Source organism: Suricata suricatta, chromosome 9 (genome assembly GCF_006229205.1).
Source record: "Suricata suricatta isolate VVHF042 chromosome 9, meerkat_22Aug2017_6uvM2_HiC, whole genome shotgun sequence".
Classification (NCBI taxonomy): domain Eukaryota; kingdom Metazoa; phylum Chordata; class Mammalia; order Carnivora; family Herpestidae; genus Suricata; species Suricata suricatta.
In genome coordinates, this window is record NC_043708.1 from 42,680,913 (window position 1) to 42,703,379 (window position 22,467).

The 22,467-nt window shown below is 45.1% G+C and overlaps 2 protein-coding genes across 3 annotated transcripts in view; one reads left to right on the plus strand and one right to left on the minus strand.

Moving 5' to 3' along the window:
- The window catches only part of ATG14 (autophagy related 14), a 38,799-nt gene extending 20,421 nt beyond the window's left edge, over window positions 1-18,378 (plus strand). The window contains exons 5-10 of the mRNA XM_029950453.1: window positions 1,018-1,255; window positions 4,807-5,036; window positions 6,682-6,799; window positions 8,191-8,281; window positions 8,359-8,444; window positions 15,455-18,378. Coding sequence (XP_029806313.1) covers window positions 1,018-1,255; window positions 4,807-5,036; window positions 6,682-6,799; window positions 8,191-8,281; window positions 8,359-8,444; window positions 15,455-15,761 — 1,070 coding nt within the window. The 3' untranslated portion in view covers window positions 15,762-18,378. The remainder of the gene's footprint in view (window positions 1-1,017; window positions 1,256-4,806; window positions 5,037-6,681; window positions 6,800-8,190; window positions 8,282-8,358; window positions 8,445-15,454) is intronic.
- A 14-nt stretch (window positions 18,379-18,392) lies between these two features.
- The window catches only part of FBXO34 (F-box protein 34), a 90,329-nt gene continuing 86,254 nt past the window's right edge, over window positions 18,393-22,467 (minus strand). Inside the window, exons 4-5 of one of the 2 annotated variants that reach the window (XR_003912896.1) lie at window positions 21,987-22,067; window positions 18,393-18,736 (exon numbers count right to left, since the gene is read on the minus strand). The gene's annotated coding sequence lies outside the window, so the exon portion shown is untranslated. Of the gene's footprint in view, window positions 18,737-21,827; window positions 22,068-22,467 lie in introns of those variants that run through there. The other variant, XR_003912897.1, reaches the window with a different exon arrangement.

The following is a 22,467-nucleotide window of genomic DNA, read 5'->3' on the forward strand; positions in this document are numbered from 1 at the left end:
AGTCAGTCTGTGTTTGGCAGCAGAGACCAGCCGGGCACTGGTTACAGTTGATGAAGACTGAGCCAGTGACAGCATGGAGTGGAGTCGTGCTGGACACGGTGTTTGGGTGAGAGTTAATATGACTATAACAGTGGGAATGAAAAGAAAGCCCTAGATCTAAGGAACTGTCCTGGAACGACCAGCAGGGGACTGACTTGGGCAGTGGCCGGGTCAAATGTAATCATTAAGTAGAGAACCTAGGTATCGAGATGATGCTTTTGTGGGAAAATAATGAGCTTGATTTTGAACATGTCTGACCTCCTACATTGTTTCTAGGCATGTGTCTGAGGTTTTACAACTTGTTTTTGCCACTCTAGAGAAGTTTAGCTACAACCTAACTGTCTAGCAGGTATTAATCCCGAACCTGAAGGAGCTTCATAAAAAGGGACACACATCAGACAGGATAAGCATCTGTGTCTTTTCTTGGTTTTGTTGCCCTTGTGGAGCTTCAAATGTGGCCTAGAATAGCTGCCTGCTGGACAGGTGCTCCTGCCCTGCACCGCACTGTGACTTCTCAGAGCCCTGGGTCAGTTCCTTTGCTGCATGCCCACCTGCCGCGAGATCGTCCCTGGGTTTCTGAGTGGAGCCCAAGGCACATGTGAGAGGTTTCTAAGGAAAACCAGATAGCCAGTAAGGTTTCCAGACTTGCATTAGATCTCTATTCTGCCCAGCGTGGTTCTTCTTTGATACTTACCATAAGTCAGGTGCTTCCTGATCTACGCTTAAACCTGATAGTTGTTGAGGGGTTCTTATAAATGATGACTACAGACGGAGATTCAGAGGCCTTGTAGCGGTGGTGCACGTCAGTTTATGTGTAAAATCTATTTAAGCTGAATTTTGCCCCCTTTCTGCATTATCTAGTTACCCTGATTGGGCTTTTGGCTTTCAGTAAAACTGCAGGAAGATGCTTATGGATGGTGGGTTCTGCAGCCCCGGGAACCATTTGTAGTGATAATTGTTGGGTGTGATTTATTTTAGATTCTGAAGGCCTTCTCAAAACCAAGGAAAAGAACCAGAAGCTTTATACTCGAGCACAGCGGCATCAAGAGAAAAAGGAGAAGATTCAGAGGCACAACCGCAAACTTGGTGACCTGGTAGAAAAAAAAACCATCGACCTAAGGAGTCACTATGAGCGTCTGGCAAATCTGCGGCGATCTCACATATTAGAGCTCACCTCTGTCATTTTTCCAATCGAGGAAGTAAAGACTAGCGTGAGGTACGGTGAGTCTTTTGACTAGGAATAGATCAGGTTCCAGAGATCAAGTACTTTTCAAATATGTCAGCAGTCATTTCTTGGGTTCATTCTAGGGTTATTGGCTTTCCTGGTAATGAAACTGAAGTCTTATCTGCTTCAGCAAACAGTACACGCTGCACGAAATTGGGGAGGCAGCCAAGGTGAAGGGCGGTGGCCCTCAAAAAAGTGGGGCCCTTGCTTGTTGACTAACCGAGCCTTTTGCTGGTAACCAGCCACCGCTGTGGAGCACTGGGTGCTGTATGTTTAGCCTTAGGCTGTAGTGCGTGGATACCGTCAGGAGTCACTGGATGGACTAGACGGTAGTTCCCCACCTGGCTGTTCATCAGAGTCACTTGGGAATGTAAAAAAGACAGGTTCCAGAGGACACAGCTTCAGCCTTCTAGTCCATCTCCCATTACTTTTATTTTTTTTTAACCTTCCCCAGATGATGATGAGGTTTGAGAACTGCCACTGAGGAGTTTCATTTGCCTTTTTTTTTTTTTTTTAATATTTTTTAATGTTTATTTACTTTGGAGAGAGAGAGAGACAGCACAGGGGAGGGGCAGAGAGAGAGGGGGAGACAGGATCTGAAGCAGGCTCTGTGCTGACAGTGCAGAGCCCGATGCAGGGCTTGAATTCATGAAATGTGAGATCATGACCTGAGCTGAGGTCAGACGCTCATACAACTGAGCCACCCATGTGCCCCTGCTTTCTCACTAAGCATCAGGCTCTTCCTGTCGAGGATTTTCCTGTCCCTTTCAATTGCCCTCACTTTCTGGCACCTGTCTTAACCGAAGCCAGGTCCCAGCGCGCTCGTCCTGGCGTTCGGAGGTGCCTGTCTCGTCCACCCTGACCGGCAGGGCGGAGAGTCCTTGTGGGTTCTTTTCCTGAGGGAGGGAGAGAAAAGGCAGGAAAAGGGACGCACAGATAGTAAAGACACAACTCTCGGTTTCCGGTCAGGCAAAAAAGAGAGCTTTATTCAGAAAACTGTCTCTTATAAAGGTTTCAAGGCGGAAAAACAAGGCAGCTGACCCAGGTCAGTTGCTAGGAAACAGGATTAAGGGATTAAGACTGGAGTAAAAGGGGAACCAGACTAAAGTGTTTTAGCACAGCGCCTGAGGGGCCGATACCACCCTGCCTGCAGGCGGTTGATCTCTGATCTGGCTTCTCCTGACCAGGAGTGGCGCTCCCCTGCCTATTTTGCAACTCCCCTCAGGGAGTGACATCCGGCTAGCAAATGGCCAAGCGGCTGAGATCTTTGCCGCTCCCCACAGGCACCCTTCCCTGGATGGCCGGTGGACTGTTGCTGGTTGGGACTATCACTGTTCTTTGCTTCCTCTGCTTTACTGTGTCCTTTCAGCTGTTGCAGAGTTAACTTCCTAAAGGCCTACTTGTTGCTTCTGAACTCCTGCTCTTATCAAGTAATTTTTCATTAGTGATCATTGTTAAGTAGAAAAACAAAAAGACGGATTCAAAATAGAGCAGAATAGAAAGTTCAGAAGTAGACTCTTCTAAGGTAGCCTTTTGGGTCGATGGGGAGAATTTGAGTTATCCAGAAACCTCTGTAAAGACAGGTGACCGGGGCGCCTGGGTGGCCCAGTTGGTTGAGTGTCGACTTCATCTCAGGTCATGATCCCACTGAGCATGAGTTTGCGTTGGATTCCCTGTCTTTTTGCTCTGCCTGCCTCATGCATGCGTGGGCTCTTGTTCTCATTCTCTCTCTCTCTCTCTCTCTCTCTCTCTCTCTCTCTCTCTCTCTCTCTCTCTCTCCCCGCCCCCTCTCAAAAGAAACATTAAAAAAAAAAAAGGTGACCTGGCCTTTGGGGAGGAAAAAGCTGAAAAACCAAATATGCTAGATTTTTTTTTAAGTTTATTTTTTTTACTAATCTCTACACCCAACATGGGTCTCAGACTCACAACGCCATGATCAAGAGTTGCATGCTCTTCCGACTGAGCCAGCCAAGTGCCCTGATGCTAAATTAGATTCTGATAGGGGGGCCTGGGTGGCTCAGTTGGTTGAGCATCTCACTTTGGCTCAGGTCATAATCTCACAGTATGTGGGTTCAAGCCCCACTTCAGGCTCTGTGCTGACAGCTCAGCCTGGATTCAGATTCTAGGTCTCCCTCTCTCTGCCCCTCCCCCACTCACACTCTGTCTCTCAAAAAGAAAATAAAAAACATTAGATTCTGATAGGCTGAGATAGCAGTGTTAAAACACATTACAGTAAACAGAGACACTGTCTTAAGACACTGTCCTCAAATTGTAGGAGACCAAAGAGACTGACAGCTGCATATGAAGCTGCAGAAGAGAAAACATGGAGAAAAACTTTCCCCTCTGTACCTGTGCTGCTTAAGTCTTTCATAGTAGTGTGTATTATTATATGCTGTGACTGTTTTTTAGGCAGATCGTTTATTTATTCCTGTAGTAAGATTTCTTGTTCATTCACGTTTCTCAGACTTCCTTAAGTGGAAGAAGGAAGCAGAGGTACAGCTTAGAACTGGCGGTGGTGCCCTCACGCCCAGTCTTCCCCGTGCCAGCCGGGAGGAGTTACCCCCCGGGTGCGCTGTGGCAGGAGGAGAAAGGATTGAGAAGCACTGGCTGGAGAATAGGACCCAAACGTAGAGCAGTGCGGAGGGCCCCTCCCAGTCTGCCAGCTTCCCACCTGCTTTCCCAGCACCGTCTCCTGGCGCTTCCCTGCACACCACCGCACTGGCCATCTCCGCGCCCCAGACACACTGTGTCCTTCCGCCACAGTGCCTTTGGGGCTGCTTGGATCTCTCATCTGTCCCACTCTTCAGGCCGGCCACTCTCAGTGTCGTCTCTGGACCTCTCGGCGTCTGTGCAGTCAGAAGCATTTTTGTAATAATAGCACTTCTTTTCGTATTTCACTGTGTTGACATTTGCTCTGGTGGCTCAGAAGCCGTCGTGCCTTGAGAGATATCTAGGCAGCGATAGCAGCTGAGTACTAGTCCTTGTATTCCACCATGAACTCGCAAGGTTTGAAAGAGTGGTTCCCATCAAGAATTCCAGAGATTTCCGGAGGTCCTGACCAGCGAGGTGCTGTGCCGTGTGCTTCAGTGGTCAGCAGACAGTGTTGCTCTTCACTAATTTTCTTGTTTGGAAAGTACAGATTTTTTTTTTTTTCGTAAACATAGGCTATGTTAACATGTAATAGGTTTATTATTTCCTAATGAATTAATAATTTAAATTTTTCTCTAATTTCTAATACAAGTAAACATCCATAGATTTAACCCACGTACCCCAAAACTCTTTGGAGTCCTCAAAAAATTTTAAGCATGCAAAGGGGTCTTGAGGCCAAATATTTGGGAACCTGATACTCGAGGCCACCTTGCTGGGGGCTTCTGTGCCACAGCTAGTTTGAGCTCCATCTCTGATAGAGTGACATACCTCCATGTGTTCCTCTTAAATTCCTGTCCTCGTGTGTGCGTCTCCCAGTGTTCTGTGTACGAGGTATCTTGCATGCTCTTTAAAACCGGATCCCTCGAAATCTGTACATGTTTTCTGATTTTTAGAGATCCTGCCGATGTGTCCTCAGAGAGTGACAGTGCCATGACGTCCAGCACTGTGAGCAAGCTTGCCGAAGCCCGGAGGACGACTTACCTCTCCGGGAGATGGGTCTGTGATGACCACAATGGGGACACCAGCATTAGCATTACAGGGCCTTGGATTAGCCTTCCCAACAACGGGGACTACTCTGCCTACTACAGTTGGGTAGAAGAAAAGAAAACCACACAGGGGCCTGGTGAGAAACAAAATAGTCTCTGAAAACTGCTTTAAGTACATATATTTTTTAATCGAGGTAGACTTGACCTAACAAGATGAACAGTTTTAAAGTGTAACAAATTCAGTGACACTAGTACGTTCACAGTATTGTGCAATTACCACCTCTGTTTAGTTGCAGAGTACTTTTGTCACCCCAAATGGAAATTCCTGGGCAAGAAACAGGTCTCTCCCCTCCTTCTCTCCTCTCAGCCGTTGGCAGCCTCCACAGATGATCCCAACTTACAATGGTTCAACTTAGGATTTTTTGACTTTATGGTGGTGCAAAAGCCATACACATTCAGTAGAAACGGTGCTTTGAATTTCGATCTTTTCCTGGGCCAGCAAGGTGCGGCACAGACCCTCTCGTGGTGCTGGGCACTGGTGGCCGTAAGCTCCCAGGCAGCCACGCAGTCATGAGGGCCAGCGGCCAGTGGATGCTGCACAGTGTTCATTACGTAGCATGAGCTAGTCAGCACTTTATTATAAACAGGCTTCGTGTGGAGGATTTTGCCCAACTATAGGCCGATGTAAGTGCTCTGGGCCTGTGTCGGGCAGGCCAGGCTGAGCTGTGGGCTTATCAGGGCACAGCCTCATCGGAAGTCAAGGAAGATCTGTAATTTTGTTTTCTATCTCTATAGATGTGTCTGTTTTGGCGATCTCATAAAAATAGGCTCATACTTGTGTGGCCTTTTGTGTGGATTTTTTTTACATAGCATAATGTTTTCAAGTTCATCTGTATTGTGGCATGTATTAGCATTTCATTCTTTTTGTAACTGAGTAGTATTCCATTTAGGTAATGTGGATATACCACATTTCATGTCTGGTCAATCAGTGGATGGACTAAAATATTTTTTAGATATTTCACCCTTTAGGGGCCAATATTGCTTTATTTATATAAAAGACCACACTAGTTAGTGTATTTAGCCCGTTGTGAATCCTGTTTTTATAGTTTCTTTGTAAAGAACTTGTTTTTAGCAGGCCTCCATGGAAATAGAAATACCCCAATAGAAAAACCCTCGAAAACCCTCATAGATTTCTTTGGTGGAAAGAAGATTGTTCATTTAGTTATTTAGCAAATCCATAGTGAGTATGTGCTTTCTGTCACGCACAGTGCTGGGTGCTGGTGATACAGAGGTGATGTCACCAAGACAGGTGTAGCCCTTTGCCTTTCTGTGGGTAGAAAGACAGGAAGCAAATCCTGATCAAAGGCACCGTGCTGAGTGTGTGTCCTGGACAGATCCAGCACCACTGTAGGTGGGGCTGCACAGCAAGGGAGTGCGTTTCCAAGGGCAATCAGGGGAGGCCTCTCTGAGAAGGCGACACTTAAGTTGGGCATTAACTGACTTCCTCTGATAAATAATACCTAATCAGGTCCAAGCAGTTCAGACTTTAATTTCGTTTATGTTACACCTGTTTAGGCCCATTTGCTTAGGTTACATTCCACTCAGAACCACAAACGATGAGACATTAATGTCTGGCCATGAACCTTTTGTAAGTGTGTTAGTAAGGAGCAGCACATAGCCATCAACAATGTAACGGTAAGATGGCAAATCAGAAAATCTAGGTTCGTTGGTGTGTTTTGTTGAGATTCAAGCTGTTTGTGTGTGATTGTCTCTTCACTGCAGACACGGAGCACAGTAACCCCGCGCACACGATCAGCGCCGCGCTGTGCTACGCCACCCAGCTGGCCACCATCTTGTCTCATATACTTGACATAAATCTTCCCAAAAAGCTGTGCAACAGGCAAGTAATTAAAGGTGGCGATGTCATCTGTATCTTAGATCTCTTGTGTTTCTATTGTTTTCTTATTCTAACTAGCCAAAAACAGGAATTTAAGTATTACTAAGACAGAAGAATGACTGTGAAATACTGAGATTTTTTCAAAAGTCTAATGTGCAAGTTTGCTTCATTATCTTGTACTTGCACATGAACTCTGAAAAGACCACAGAAGATTCTCCCACTTGGAAAAATAGTTGAAGGATATTCAATATTCAGAGGGTTTGGTCATCTGGAAGAACTGGGTAAATTGTGACACTTGGGTATTTTTTTTTAACTTTTTAAAAGAAAAACACATGGTTTAAAATTTTTTAAAAAAATGTAGAGGTGCCTGGATGGCTCAGTCAGGGAGCATGTGATTCTTGATCTCAGGGTTGTGAGTTTGAACCTGTTGGATGTAGAGATCATTTAAAAATAAAATCTTAAAAAAAGAAAAAAAGTAAAGGTTTCCGATCTACTCAGTTCCTACTACGACCTTCCTGCCCCCATCCAATTATCCTTACCTTTCAAGCCCATGCACGTCTGCGCTACTGTCTCTCTCTTGTAAACGAAAGGTATTCTACTATACTAGGGTGTTTTGCATCTTGCTTTTTGGGTATTTAATAAAATATCCAAACAGAATCTCTGCCCTCTTGGCCCTTCATTCTAACAGAGGATGAATGATAAATAAAGGATATGTCAGATGGTAACAAATACTGTGAGGACATCTGGGCAGGGTGGGAGAGCGGAAATGGGGAGGCAGGGAAGGGCTTCTGGTGCCTGAGTGGGCAGGTGTGTGATCACACATGACCTTGAGGGAGGAGAGGGGAGCAAGCCCTGGGAGTCCCTGGGGGAGAGGCTGCGGGTGAAGAGAAAGCCCTGGGGAGAGTGAAGGTGGAGGTACAGATTGGGTGGTGAGCCTTCGGCTGTCCTGCCTGGAATGGACAATTAGCAGAGGCTTCTCTAATGTTTTATTTATTTTTGAGACAGAGACAGATCATGAACGGGGAGGGACAGAGAGAGAGGGAGACACAGAATCAGAAGCAGGCTCCAGGCTCTGAGCTGTTAGCACAGAGCCCGGCGTGGGGCTCAAACCCACGAATCATGACCTGAGCCGAAGTTGGAGGCTTAACCGACTGAGCCACCCAGTCACCCCGCATTTGTAATTTTTATAGATACAGTGAAATTGCTCTTCATGAGGGCAGTAGTTCATTCTTAGAAAGTCTCTGGTTCGTATAGCTTATAAAGAGGCAAAGGAAATGGGGGGGGCATATGCTTTATACTGAACTGTGGGGAAAAACCTACTCTTACGGAATAGCTATTTTAACACAATTTCCTCAAAGAAATGCAACTTTATGAATTGTATGTTTGTTTTCCAGTGAATTCTGTGGGGAAAATCTCAGCAGACAGAAGTTTACCCGAGCAGTGAAGAAACTGAATGCAAATATTCTTTACCTGTGCTTTTCTCAGGTATGGAGATACGCTGTGAGCTGATTTTTAATTTGTTACATAGTTGAGAATATTAATCAGTTTTTTGCTTTTTCTAGCATGTAAATTTCGATCAGTTACAACCACTGCATACTCTCAGGAATCTCATGTACCTGGTCAGTCCGAACTCTGAACACCTGGGCAGGTAAGAAGGGTGCTTGCTTTTTTCTAAGTGGTGGAATTTGTGAGTACTTTTAAGGAGAGTTGTACGTGTCGGCAGAGCACAGGGGCCTGTTCCCCACCCCCAAAGTCTCCAAAAAGGACAAAAATAATGCAGTCACGCACAGGAGGAAACCAGTGGCTAATCCTATTTGAACCTTTATGGTCCTTACAAAATCATTTCTCAGAAAATCCATATCAAACCTTTTTAACACTTAAAACGAGAAGAACCCAACTACCTCTGGGGCGGGGCCACCCTGTGCTGTCCTTGAAGACCAAAAGCCACTTTCTGAATTCCCAGCAGCTTCTTCCCGGCCCTGTGGACGGTCTGCCCCGTTTCCTGTGCATTTGCTTTCACACCCGCTCGTTCCTCCCACCGTGAGAGTTCTCCTCAATTTTCTTTTTGTCGATCTGGTCACCATTTTCGGACATAAAGGTTATTAGAAGCTTAGGAGTGAAGTAGTTTAAAATCCATTAGTTTAAAAACAGGGGTCAGTAACAAAAAAGACCAAGCAGGACTGGTCTGTGGGATCTTTCGGGTCTCTCAGCCGAAAGAGCAGGACACAGGTGAGGCTTTTCTTTGGTGCCACCCAAGCAGCCCTCTCTGAGTGCTTTCCTTGCTCTGAGCTGTCCACACGTTTCTGCAGATCTGACGTGGGTAAGGTATTGGCACTTTTGAAAGAGAACAAAGAAAACAGAAGGTGGGAAAGTTCTTTTGGGGGAGTCCCTTTCCTGTGTTCCTTTGTGTTGACCCTGGAACTAAGGCTCAGAGGGTACCTGCTCCACTGGCCAGGATGCCTGGCTTCCTCCACGTTGCAGTGGACTTCTGTGGTGATCTGCCCTTAAGCACTGGGTGTGTGTCTCCCCCTACCTAGAACAGTAACTTCCCTAAGACATAGAACTCTTTGGAAAAAGCTGTGTACTCTCTCCAGGAAATAGCACATGCACCAGAATTTTGTGCTGTTTTATAGGGGAGTTCATGCCCCTTGCCTTAAATTCTATTCATTAGTTCACGAGCCACACGAACCTGTTAGAAGTCCATTCCAGTTTCGGTGGCTGCTTGCTGTGGGTTTGGTTGCCATTCTCTCTGTACCTTATTTGCAAAGCGGTCAGCGTTAGGAAATTTATCCTTTATAATAAGAACTAATATTTATTGAGCTAGTATTTATTGACCCTGAGCCAACTACCTGACATGCCTCAAATCAGAAGTGGGATTATTACTCTTATTTTACATATTTTACAGAGCGGGTGGTAACTGAAGCTTAGCACGGTCAAGTACTTCATGCCCATGGTCACAGAGGCAATAAAAGTAGTGGAGCCAGGGTCCCAGGACGCATCTGACTCTGGAAAATAGTAGATATTCGTGCTTTAACAGCATATACTACTTCATCATATTAACAGATTAAAGGTGAAAAAAATATAAGATCAACTTGATAGATGCTAATAAAATTCAGTTCCTATTAATAATTAAAACTACTTGCAAATTAAAAATGTAAAAAAGGATATCTACCATAAACCTACAGAAAAGACTATGATGACATTTTACTTCTATAGATGTGTGGTAAAAGCCTTCCTCTCTAGTCAGGAATAAAAAAGGATGCCTGTTATCACTGCTGTGTTGACATTGCTCTGGGGGCCTACGTGAGGCAAAACATTTTTACAAAGAAGTAAGCTATTTATATTGGAAAGAAGGAAACTAAGTTGACATTATTGCAGAGGATATGATTATTGAACTGGACACTACGAGAACTAAAACTATTAGCAATGATAGTTGAGAATGGTGACTAGATACAAGACCACCGCACAGGAGCAGCTGCTTTCTTATACGCCAGCAACTAGTTAGAAGATACAATAAAATAAAAAAACAGGATCCCTTTTATTGTAGCAACAAAAACTATGTATAGGAATAACTTTTACAAAATATATGCAAACCTCTATGAAGAGAATATAAAATTTAAAAATTATGCACCGCACAATTCTTGAATGTCCGCCAGGCACTGTGTGAGGTGTGGGACTTAATGAGGAATGCCTGAGGCCATGGAGACCTTAGGATTGTCTACAAATAGGGAGCCTGAGTATTATAAAAAATGCTACTTCTACCCAAAAGGAAACCTGATCATAATATCAACAGATATTTATTGGAACTTTGACAGGCTAATTCTGAAGTTCAACTAGAAGCACAGTCTGCAAGGAAATTTTGGAAAAGAATAGTAAGGGACGGGCTGGGCCCCTTTTTAACACAGAGTACAAAGGTAATTAAAACAAGGTGCTGGTAGCATGCAAGTAGGTGGAGCCATGAGACGAAGAGAAGAGAGCCCAGAAGCAGACCCTATATGTGCAGGGGACAGGTGATGGGGGTGGTGTGTTGAGTCAGGTAATAATAGGTCAATAATGATGAGCTAGTTGGGTATTCATTTTGGGAAAAAGCCGAATTCATACCATATTCCACATATAAAAATAATCCCAGATGATACAAAGACCTTATTTTATTTAAAAAAAAAACAAAAAACCCTAGAAAATAACTAGGAGAAGAGACAGTGTTTTATAATCAGAGGGCAGGGAGGGAATTCCCACACAAGCCACAAAGTCCAAAACCCATGAGGGAAGGAAAGGAGCTACATATTTTACTATGTCAGATCTCTAAATGCCTCTGGTAGAATACCAGATACCATACAGAAAGCTAAAATACGAGCAACAGTATCCTTCGTCATCTATATAGCAGACAATGAATTCAAATCTGGACTACTTAAATCTCCCCAAAACTTTCAAATCTGTAAAAGAAAGGCAAGCCTAATAGAAAAGTAGACAGTGTATTAATATAGGCAGTTCACACAAAAAATGCAAGTAGTCCATATTTAAATGAAAAATATCTTCAGCCTCAACCAAGAATAAGGAAATGTAATTCAAAACAGCTTTCTAGTTTTCACCATCAGCCTGAAAAGATGGAAAGGACTGATGATACCCAGTATTGGTGGTGGTTCAGGAAAACGGGCACTCTTGACTCGGAGCAGAATTCTTTGGAGGCTCTGAAGTTTTTCTGCGGACTCCCCCTTGAGTCAGTGCTCCCCTTGGTGCCAGGGAGCTCTGGCGGACGGAAGCCTGTATACGTAGCCAAGCTCATTACATTCGAGTTTATGGTCTTTGAGCCGGGAGGTCAGGAGCTAGAGCTTCAGACATCCCCGTTCACACCTGCCTCAGTCACAGTCAAGGCTTTGGAGAGGTTGTTACTGGAACTTGGGTGGGACTTCCTGTTTCCATTGAGACCAGCGGAAATGAGAATCTCATTCAGAATCCAACACAAACTTTTTTTTTATAATACAAACTTGCAAATATATTCAAAATTACAAAAAATAAAAGTAGCACAAAGACACATACCCTTTACCCAGACTCACCTTTGTTATTGTTCTACCGTTTGCTTTATCATTTGTGCAGTCTGTCTCTATAAAAATACTCATACACACTTGTTTTTCCCTGAACCCTATAAGTTATGGCTCTTGACTCCTAAATATTTCTACATAGATCTTTAAAAACAGGGATATTTTCTTGCTTAACCACAGTTCAGTTACCAACATTAGCAAATTTCACATGGATACAATACTTTGATCTATTGCCCATCTGCCCATTTTGTCCACGGACCAGATTAATGTCTTTTATTGTATTGTCCCCTCCAGTACAGGATCCAGTCTAGAGTCTGGTGTTGCTGTGTTTCTTTAGCCTCCTTTAAATCTGGAACATTCTCATAGTTTGTCTTTTACAACATTAACATTTTTCCCTTTAATAGAACTTTCTGAATGTGATGTTTCCTTGTATTGGGACTCGAGGAATTCTGTGCATTGTAGGCTGGAACACTGCCAGGACAGGACTGTTTCCTGGACACTCCGGCGGCCACAGTGGCCATCTGTCCCTCATTGGCGATATTCACCCAGTCAGGATGTTTACCTTCTCCACTTCGGGATTCCTGTGTTTTTCTTTCCTTGTAGCTAAGAAGCAGTCTGTGGGGAGACAGACCATGCAGTTACTTTTGCTCATTAGAATTTTCCCTAGGATTTCATATCTATTGATTTTTCTTTTCCCACTCAATCTTGACCATGAGGGTGCTTATGTTAACACATCATTTGTATCCAGAATGCATAGAGTTCATTCTTGAAGTTGTATATTCTGTCAGGAAATATTTTTGAAATAAGATACTGTGCAAAAGAGGCTTTCAAAAAACCAAAAAGATCATTTTGTTGCCTTAGTTGGTAAGAATAATTCCCTGCAACAGCATCATGAAGAAATTAGTAATCTTTATTCTCCAAAGGCATTAAGCATAAGAGACTTCATTCTTGTGCTAGTTAATTTTGTGTGATGTGTGTGGCTCAAGGTATGCTGGGCAACAAAATTGTTCCAACCAGCCGCTTCGGGCATTACTCACAGCTGTGTTTTTCAGTGAAGTGCTTACCTGAGCCCCGGTCATGCCAAGTAGACTCTGCCCTGTGAGATTCCAAGCTGAGAATGACTCAGGTGGTTCCCAGGGGAGCTCTGCCTGAAAGAAGTTCCATCCCCCACCCCGCCTTGTATCACTCCTGCCTGTTCCCTGGGAAGACCTTTCAGGAGGGGGTCTGGGGACAGTGACAGTCTCCCGCCAGGTAGATAAGGTGGCATCAGAGAGGAACAGAAAGCAGGCTATGCCTCTGAGCTAGTGGAAAGGAAGGCTTGACCTGGCGCTCGGTGCTGAGGCCCCTGGATAGTAGAGCTCACCAGGACAAGTGAGAGTCCTGTGTTTAGGAAAGGGGTAACCCAGCTAAGATAATTTTTTTTTAATGTTTATTTTTGAAAGACAGCATGAGCAGTGGAGGGGCAGGGAGAGAAAGGGAGACACAGAATTGAAGCAGGCTCCAGGCTCCAAGCCGTCAGCACAGAGCCTGATGTGGGGCTCGATCTCACAGACTGAGATCCTGACCTGAGCTGAAGTCGGATGTTCAACTGAGTGAGTCACCCAGGTGCCCCGCTAAGATGCTTTGAAGTTGTGAGCAGTTTTAGTAGGAAGCTGCTGTGAGGAGAAGCGAGAGGCGACTCTTGGGCAAGCTGAGGTGGGCGGGCTGACTCTGAGGCAGGTGCCTGCTGGGAGGAGGCAGTAGTGCAGTGAGGACTGAGCTGGAGGGTCGTGGGGAGGCCTGGAAGGGGGCGTATTTGGGGATTTCAGGCAGGAGTGTGAGGAGGGAGGCCCACCTGGCTTATTTTGAGACCAGTCAACTGGCTCATGTACCTGAGATGAACCTGAGAGGTTAGCGCTCGAATGGAGAGCTCTGGCAGACCGTTACGCTGGGAGAGCTATCAAAAAAAAAAAGAAAAGGAAATGAAAGGTAAGGAGACTCTTTGAAGGAAACCGGAAAGGGACGCTCCGCGAAGAGCTGGTTTCAGTGGTTGTTGATTTGAGAATCAAGCCGCAGCGGGAGGTAGGGTTGTGCGGAGAGTCCCAGTTCCTGATGTCTTCACCCCTTGCAAAATAAGGGCTTCTGGTAAACTTGGGAGCCCCAAGTTTTTGAAATGTAAAATGCTCTCAGAGACTAAAGGGAAACCCTGTGGTGCATCTTTCAAATTAGGATTTGTAAAGCCCTAAAAACAGTGCGTGGAACAGAAATACTAGCTGTTCCTCTTGCTGTGTTTCAGCTGGGAAGCAGGGTTATCTTGAGAAACGAAGGCCACTTGACCCTGGAGAGTGACTGGGAAGGGGCAGGGTGGTGCGGTGCACTGGAGGCCTGCGCTGGGCTTTCATCAAGGCTGTAAAAACTTTGGACCATAGACTGAAATGGCAGGCTGTCTCATTTCTGTTATTTTTGCTAACTCCTGTCATTTCCCCCAACGTAAATATCAGTGACCCTGGTAAACGAACTAAGGCATGTGTCCTTATCTTGGGGGCAACAGTGGGGAGAGAGGCCGTTGGAGGGACTTGGTCCCACACCATAGCTGGCGGCAAGGAAGAGAAGTAGGGAGGTGACTGCCCACCCAAAAGAAGGAAATGGCTCTCCTGAGGCAGGAGAAGCAGCGGCAGGCCTGGGTGGGGCGGACTGCCTGGTCCAGCGCGGTGCTGAGAAGCTGTCAGAGGGCTAGGCCTGGGAGGGGATTAGATTTGGGGATGGCGACGTCATTGGGGACCTTTGGGGAATAGTTTTTTCCTAAAATATAGTGCAGAAGCAGGCAGGATTCCATGAATATAACCTAAATGCTTGTATCTCATTCTGTTATAACTGCGTCCCTAGAAAATTAGGTGAGGTCTTGAAACGCGTGCAGGAGCCTGCTGTTGACACCATCCAAGGAAGCGTTGCTAACACGCATACAGCCGTACCGTTAGTGCGTTTGAGTCATAGGAACACAGTAATTGGAGGCTTCCGTAAGCAGAGAACATCTGTACAGTTTTCCCTTTGTTTGTGTCTTTTTCCCCCAACTGATACACCAGACCATATATATCAAGTGACCATTCTGTCAGAATCGTCGCATTGAAATGCATAGGTAACAGGGTAGTACAAAACCGGGAACTGTACTTTGGACGAGCATGGCTAGTCTCAGCGGATGGGTTTTTCCCATGCAGGGTCTTCACAAATCAAGCAGGTAGAATTGAGGAAAAGTGTGGTATCGTGATTTTTTCTCATTACTTGGATGGCGGCTACTTAGGTAAAGAAAAACTCAACTGTAGACCAACAGCGAGCACAGTTCAGACTTAGGAAACAGAGTGGTGGTTCTGGACCTCCCATCCCATTAAGCCCTCTGTCACATGTTGTCACAATGCTGTTTTGTTTTTCTTTTTTAGTCCCTGCCAGTGGGGGGAGGGGCAGAGAGGGAGAGAGAATCCCAAGTAGGCTTCATGCTCCAGGCAGAGCCCGACTTGGGGCTTGATCCCACGAACTGTGAGATCATGACCTGGGCCGAAATCCAGAGCTGGGTGCCTAACTGACCGAGCCACCCAGGCGCCCAGCATTGCCGGTTGTCCTAAAGACTGTCACTGTGTGTGCACAGGTCGGGACCCTTTGAAGTGCGAGCAGATCTCGAGGAGTCCATGGAGTTTGTGGACCCAGGCGTTGCTGGGGAATCAGAGGAGAGTGGAGGCGAGCAGGTCAGTGACGAGGAAACCGACCTGGGCACGGACTGGGAGAACCTGCCGAGCCCCCGGTTTTGTGACATCCCTTCCCAGCCTGTGGAAGGCTCCCAGAGCCAGAGCAGCCAGGCGTCCCCACCCATCGCGAGCAGCAGTGCCGGTGGGATGATCTCCTCCGCCGCAGCCTCCGTGACCTCCTGGTTTAAGGCTTACACTGGACACCGCTAGCGCGCCCAGACCAAAACATGCCAGGTTTGCATCCAGAAAGTTGTTCTTCCGCTCTGTTCTAGTAAACTTATGTATTCTGTTAAAATAGTGCCTGGAACAGAAAGAGGTAAAACCATTGTTTTTGGTTTGTTTTTTTTAAAGCAGGGAGACCAGCATTTCTGTTTATCAGATGGCTGGTGGGAGTGACCCCCATGCTTCTAATAGAAGAGCAGGGTCAGAGGTCCTTGTGCCCAGACCAGCGCTGGTGGAAGGAGGACCAGGGTGTGCTCTGTTCTGCTGACGCAGAACATTGGTTTGGGCTCCCACAGGTGTTGGTCCTTGCGATGTGGAGACTGTTCCTGAACACTTCACATTGTAGAGGGGGGATCACGAGGAGTGATTCTTGATGATCAGGACTTGTGAGATAAAAACTGTTTCATGTATGTTTGTTCTTATGCCATCATTTTTTTGTACAGAGAACCAGCAGGCAATTTGAAATACTTGATTTCTTTAGAATTTGGTCATGTTTGGGTTTTTAGGTCAAGGATTTTGGCTTGTTTGGAAGGGGGCATGGTTTTTTGGGGGGGGGCAGTTTGAAAATTATTTCACTCATGCTGCTGTCATAGCTTGTCAGACATTCCTGCTTTTCTTTCTCCCCACACACCAAAGAAATGATAGTCCTTTTTATTTTTGGACCCACATCCATGAACGCAAGAAATCCCAGCTGGAGTGATGGCCAGGAGATTTAAAAACTATTTTCTTACATTCTGAAGGGAATTACGTTCATTCTTAGATTATTGAATTCCTACCATCTACACTATGTGCATTTTGAAACTGAACTTTTCTGAGAGAAAAATAAGTCATTAAGGTTGTTCCCTTAAGTAAGCAAAATGCCTGCCTGGGCACAGGTTAAAAGCCACTTAAATGGCCTCTGGTCATTCTTCTGGTGACCCAGTTTCTTTCTAAGGGATTCAGAAGGTGGCAGGTTTTCCAAAAGAAAACCATCCTGCTTGTTTTCTTAGAGGTCTTTGTTGCTCTAGGGACACTGCCTTCGCTCAGAAATGCAGAGCAAATCATTATAGCTGATACTATTCTCTGTCCTGGGGAAGGCTCTCACAGAATTTTCCCTCACCGGGAGATCATTTTCAGTTAATGTGTCTGATCATTCTCTTAGTGACAATCTTATAAGAAAACCATAGAGGCATTATGTACAAATATGTAAGTAGTTTTTTATTTTTAATAATTGCAAAAAAAGTCCTATGTAACAACTACAAAAAATCCTATGAAAAATTCCTACCAGGCATTATTACCATATCTTGTTAGTGTGGTTAGCATGACAGTACCTCAGATAAATCATTCCGAGATTTGCCCTTCCCTAGCTTCCTTCCTTCCTTGTAATTATCACAGTTGATAACTTTGCCTCCAAACCTGAGGTGCTATATAGCTTTTGCTATTGGTGTATTTAGTGTTTGATAGAGTTGCAGAAGAAGGGTGTTTATTTCTATCCAGGAGTCCCAGGTTCCTGGACTCTGTGAATTTTCCACTTAGGGAGGAAATGGGCTTTTCTCTGCGTGGGTTCTCAGCAGGTGTCTGTTTGAAGTGCTCAGCTGGCACTCAGGTACCACGCGGGTCTGAAATTCATGGGTCCAGATACGATAGACTTGAACAAATACCAAATGAACTTAAAAATCCCACGAGATGAGGGTTGTCTAGACACTTCAGACCCTCTAAAGGAAGAGCATAGTCCCCAGTGTGGGAAGACGCGCTTGGGGCCAGAGATGGACTATAGCTAAAAAATGCACAGTCATGGTTTGTCAGGCTTCTTACGAAACCATGACTGTGACATTGAGCTAAAGAACAGAATCCAGAGGTCACAACTCACATCTAGAGTAATTCAGTGAAATTTACCAGGATACGGGAAAGTAGGGATTGACAGGGTATATTTTGTTGTTGTTTCTAGCAACGAGAGGCACTTTATTTAGGGTTAAATGATCAAACCCTTTAGTGGTTTTGAACACCAACATACTGGCTTACACTGCTGAGATATTTTGGTTTTCATTATTTTGCACTGGATCCACCCTGTAAATATTCTCAAATATACATTTCAACCACTGTTTTTTTCTACTCTCTTTGCTGCTCATTAAAATCTTTCATGTAGGTGCCAGAACCATATGTAAACAGCTTTTTAAAATTGAAGCTGGTATTTTTTTTTAAACAAAAGCCATAGAAGTTGGTCATGTTTTCGATATAAATTGATTTGTCAAAACAAGGTAATACTAATAATACTCCTACAGGCACCAAATAGGCTGCTTAAAACGGTCTGTTACCTTTTTTTGTAATGGAATATAACTAAGAGAAGTTTTGCACATCTGTAAGTTAAGGGGATAAACAGTATGTCAGCACCGGGTGTCATTGGACAGGATTCATTTAAGGATTCGTGTTTCAATAATTTGGTAAAGAGCATTCTGGGGCATGTTGTTTGTAAAAGAATTACAGTGTCTGAGAATTTCTTTGTGGTGTCATGTTGCAGGAATTTCCCATTACTCTGCGACTTCCAAACCAGTTTGAGTCATAACAAATGTTTTCTAAACTTTTATTGTATTATTGCAATAAATCTTTTAACAGTACTATGCTAATATGTATGTCTTTTTCAAGCTCTGATGACTCATTTCTATTGATACATCAAGGGTAGAAAGAATGACCCTTTAACTCTGAAACATTTCATACACATTAGAGTAATCTTTTAAGAACTTTTTGCTAGGTAATGGAAAAGCTCTGGTAATGTTAATACCACCATAACCTCTAATTTTTAACATAATGGTCCATCTTCAGTAAGCTGGGAAAAACTAGTTGCTTACCAGTTACAGACTTTCTCTAAAGATGCGTATATGATGCGCGTGCCCTATGGTGACTTGGTGTAGCGTGTAGCACAGCAGCTCCGTGGGGAGGGATGGACGGGGCCTACAGGTCACCCATATGGAACCTGCCCAGACTTTCTTCAGGGCAAGAGAGAAAGAGAAATGTCAGAGGTTAGAGGCTATCTGCTGAGAGAAAACCCAGATAGTTCTGAAGAATCCCTCTTCCCCCTTTCAGGTTAGATCTTGGAGAAGCGTGGTTGCTGGGGAACTGCTGCATGGTTTGTCCTACTGCTTTACCTGCAGAAAGCTACCCAGTAGCAAGAGGAAACTGGGCAAGACGACAGAAGGGTTCCCCGACAGGGCACGTGCTTCAGTGCTAGTGCACTTCCACCTCCTGGGTGACACTTAGAAACACCCTCCTCCTCTGCCCAGAGTTACATCATGACTGATGGCGGGAATCAGGGTGAAGCAGACGGGAAGCACTAAGGATAACTTTGTCCTTTGTAGGTGGGTGGTCATTAAAAGTTACATCAACAAAATGGATCAGGAATTTGAAACTGGGCTTTGGGCAAGTCATCTAAACTTCAGTTATGAGATGTTCAAGGAGAGAAAGCCACCACCAGCATCCCATTCCAAGGATCTGGTGAGAAAATGTCCCCCAAAAAGAAATACAATAAATAATCCTAAAATTTGTATGTAACCATAAAAGACTGCAAAAGCAGTCTTGAAAAAGAACAAAGCTGGAGGTATCACAAAACCAGGTTACAAGATATACTACAATGCTGTAGGAATCAAAACAGTATGGTATGGGCACAAAAACAGATACATAGATCAATGGAACCAGTAGTAGAGAGCCCAGAAACAGACCCATACTTCTATGTTAGTTAAGCTGCATACTATAAAGGAGACAAAAATATATGGTGGAGAAAAGACAGTCTCTTAAATAGTGATAGGAAAACTGGACCACTTTTTTATACCATATTTCAAAAAAAAACCTCAAAATGGATTCAAGACCTACATGCAAGACTTGAAAGCATAAAACTCCTAAAAGAAAACATGCAGTAATCTCTTGGACCTCAGCCTCAGCAACAAACATTTATGGATATGTGTGTTCAGGCAAATATGAACTAGTGGGACTACACCAAAACAAAGTTTTTACATAGCAAAGGAAACAATTACCAACGTACAGGCAAGCTACTGAATTGGAGAGGATATTTGCAAATGTAGTAGCCAATAAGGGGTTAATATCCAAGTCTCATAAGTACAGAGAGCTGGCAGTTGACAGAGGGGAAGAGGGCAGGGGGGGATGGGTGAGACAGGTGAAGGTGATTAAGAGGCACAAACTTTCAGTTATAAAATAAGTCACAGGGCATGCCTGGCTAGCTCAGTCAGCAGAGCATGCAACTCTTGACCTTGGGGTCATGAGTTCAAGTCCCACATTGGGCTGAGAGCTTACTTAAAAAACAAGTCACAGAGATGGAAAAGTACAGCATAGGCAATATTGTAACAACACTGTATATCACAGGTGGTAACTACACTTACCTGTGATGAGCACTGAGTAATGTGCAGAACTGCTGAATCACTATTTGTACACCTGAAACTCCTATAACACTGTCAACTGTACTCCAATAAAAGTCTGTATGTCTGTATTTTAAAAATGCAGGCTCTTGAGCACCACTGAATCAGAATCAGCACTGTCCAGTGGAAATAATGTAGTTGTATGTGTAACTTTAAACTTCGTTAGTCTCATTAAAATGGTAAAAATAGGTAAAATTTTTATATTCAAGATATCCCAAATGCTATTTCAACATGGAATCAATATGAAAAAAAAATAAGGGGGGGGGTGCAGAGGAGGGAGGCTGCAGAAGGGTCCTATTTGTGTTCTGGCCCTGCGCCACCAAAATACTGGGGAAGGCTGGCCCCACACCCACACCCTTATAATACTCAAATTCGCTCATTGTGGATGTACTCTCGGTTTCCTGTTGGGACCCCGTGTGACAAAGAACCTCTGCGAGCACAGACAGGACAAACTGAGGGGCCTCAGGCCCAGACTCTGGGCCGTGGAGAAGAAAGCGGAAGCGGGGACGGTCCCAGCTGAGTGCTGAGGCAGCGGGGTCACCGCCTCCACCGGGGAGAGTCCTGCAGGGCTGAAGCGGGAGAACGGTTGATGGCGGGCCCCACCCGCTGCAGGAGGATCCTGCTCAACTGTAGATGCAGACAAGGCCTCAAGAACAGGAGCACAGCGAAGGCCAATGGCTGAGTCCCAGAACACGGGAGGCCGGTGGCTCAGGCCTGGCTCCACCCCTACTCGCGATGGCCTGCAAACCCCAGTTGTGCAAATAGGACACCTAACCTCTTAGTTGGGGACAGGGGCCTGACACAAAGTCGATCTTGCTCTACATTTTACTGATTAGCACCTTTGGTTGAATTTGGTTTTTGAAGAACTACACCATATTTTTTCATACTACTCAGAAGAGACCTGAAAATACCAATTTGTAAATCAACTAAGGGGGTAGGGTCAGAAAAGAAGTAATTTAAATAGCACAGGTCTCACTGCTCTGAATAACCGGGAGATAGGATGTGCCATTCCTCGAGTCTCAGTTTCTGCTGCGCAGCTGGTCCCTCAGCAGAGCACCTCCCCCTCTGTACCTTACACGTTTCTCGGCACTGTACACGGCACACACCAGTGTCTACTGGTGACGGACACCAAGCATTGCCAAGAGTAACTCCAGCTGTGTGCCATTTCCCCCAAATGCTAACTTGAGAACCTAATCCCTGCTGTTTCATCATTCCAAAGAGAAAAGCCAAACAGTAGTAGAGCCTTCTAATTTTCAATGTTTTTATAGCTCACCTTAATCCAAAGACAGTTTGAGACAAAGGGTCCCTGAACTGATTTGTCCTGAGGACTTTTCTCTGCTAAAGAGTGGATGGGAGTGGGGAGGCTTGGAGGGGAGTTGGTTTCATTTTGCTTTTTAGAGGAATATCCCCTCTCACAAGGGTTGTTGCAGTGTAAGAGGCTTCCACCTGACTCCCTTCCCGGCTACCAACACGAGTGGCTCTACTCCTCTAAAATACCACCACCTAGAACAGGGGTGCTGCCTGTAGTTTCGTTTAGGCATCAGTACTGGAAGCCACCCACGGGAGCATGACTACAATGGTGTTTGCCTTCCGTGAGGTTGTGCAAACACCAGCTATGGCCACAGACTCAGGAATGGCATACACGTCAATAGAAGGGATTGCACATTTCCCATAGAGGTACTTTTACCAACTCACAAAGATTGCATCACTGGCTTGTTTGAACACAGAGGCAAAGCAGGGCTAGAAATCTGCTTCCCTCAGTGCTAGGTGCTGTGCACAGTACAGAATGCATTTCACTGCAGCACGGTACCTGACCGAAGAACTACAGAACATCGGCTCTTCTTAGCAGGGAGTCTGGTGGAGACTGGCTTCGTTCTGGTTTTTAGGCGGGCTGTGGGGAAAGGAGAGGACAAACAACCAGTCTGCTGAGTGAAGAAATGACGGCAGTGAAAGCCACGGAAAATGTCTGGGAATACCCACGTAATAAGTCTCCAAGGCCAGTCCATAAAGGTTGGCAGGGAAGCCCTGACAAGTCCAAGTTAGAAGGGACAATTGGGCAGAGCCCAGGAAGGGAGCTCCCAGGTCACACGAAACTGTCGGCACACCGCCTTCCGCAGCCACGAGGCCCAGAGCAGCCTGCTGTCAGGAGGCACCTGCAGTGCAGCCCAGATCATACCAAAAGCACAGCTGACAGTTACCCCGCACAAATCTAGGGCTGCTGCAGGAGCATCCCTGACCAAGAATGCCCCCATGGGACCTGCTGATGCTCCTAGATCCCTTTATCCCCCCCC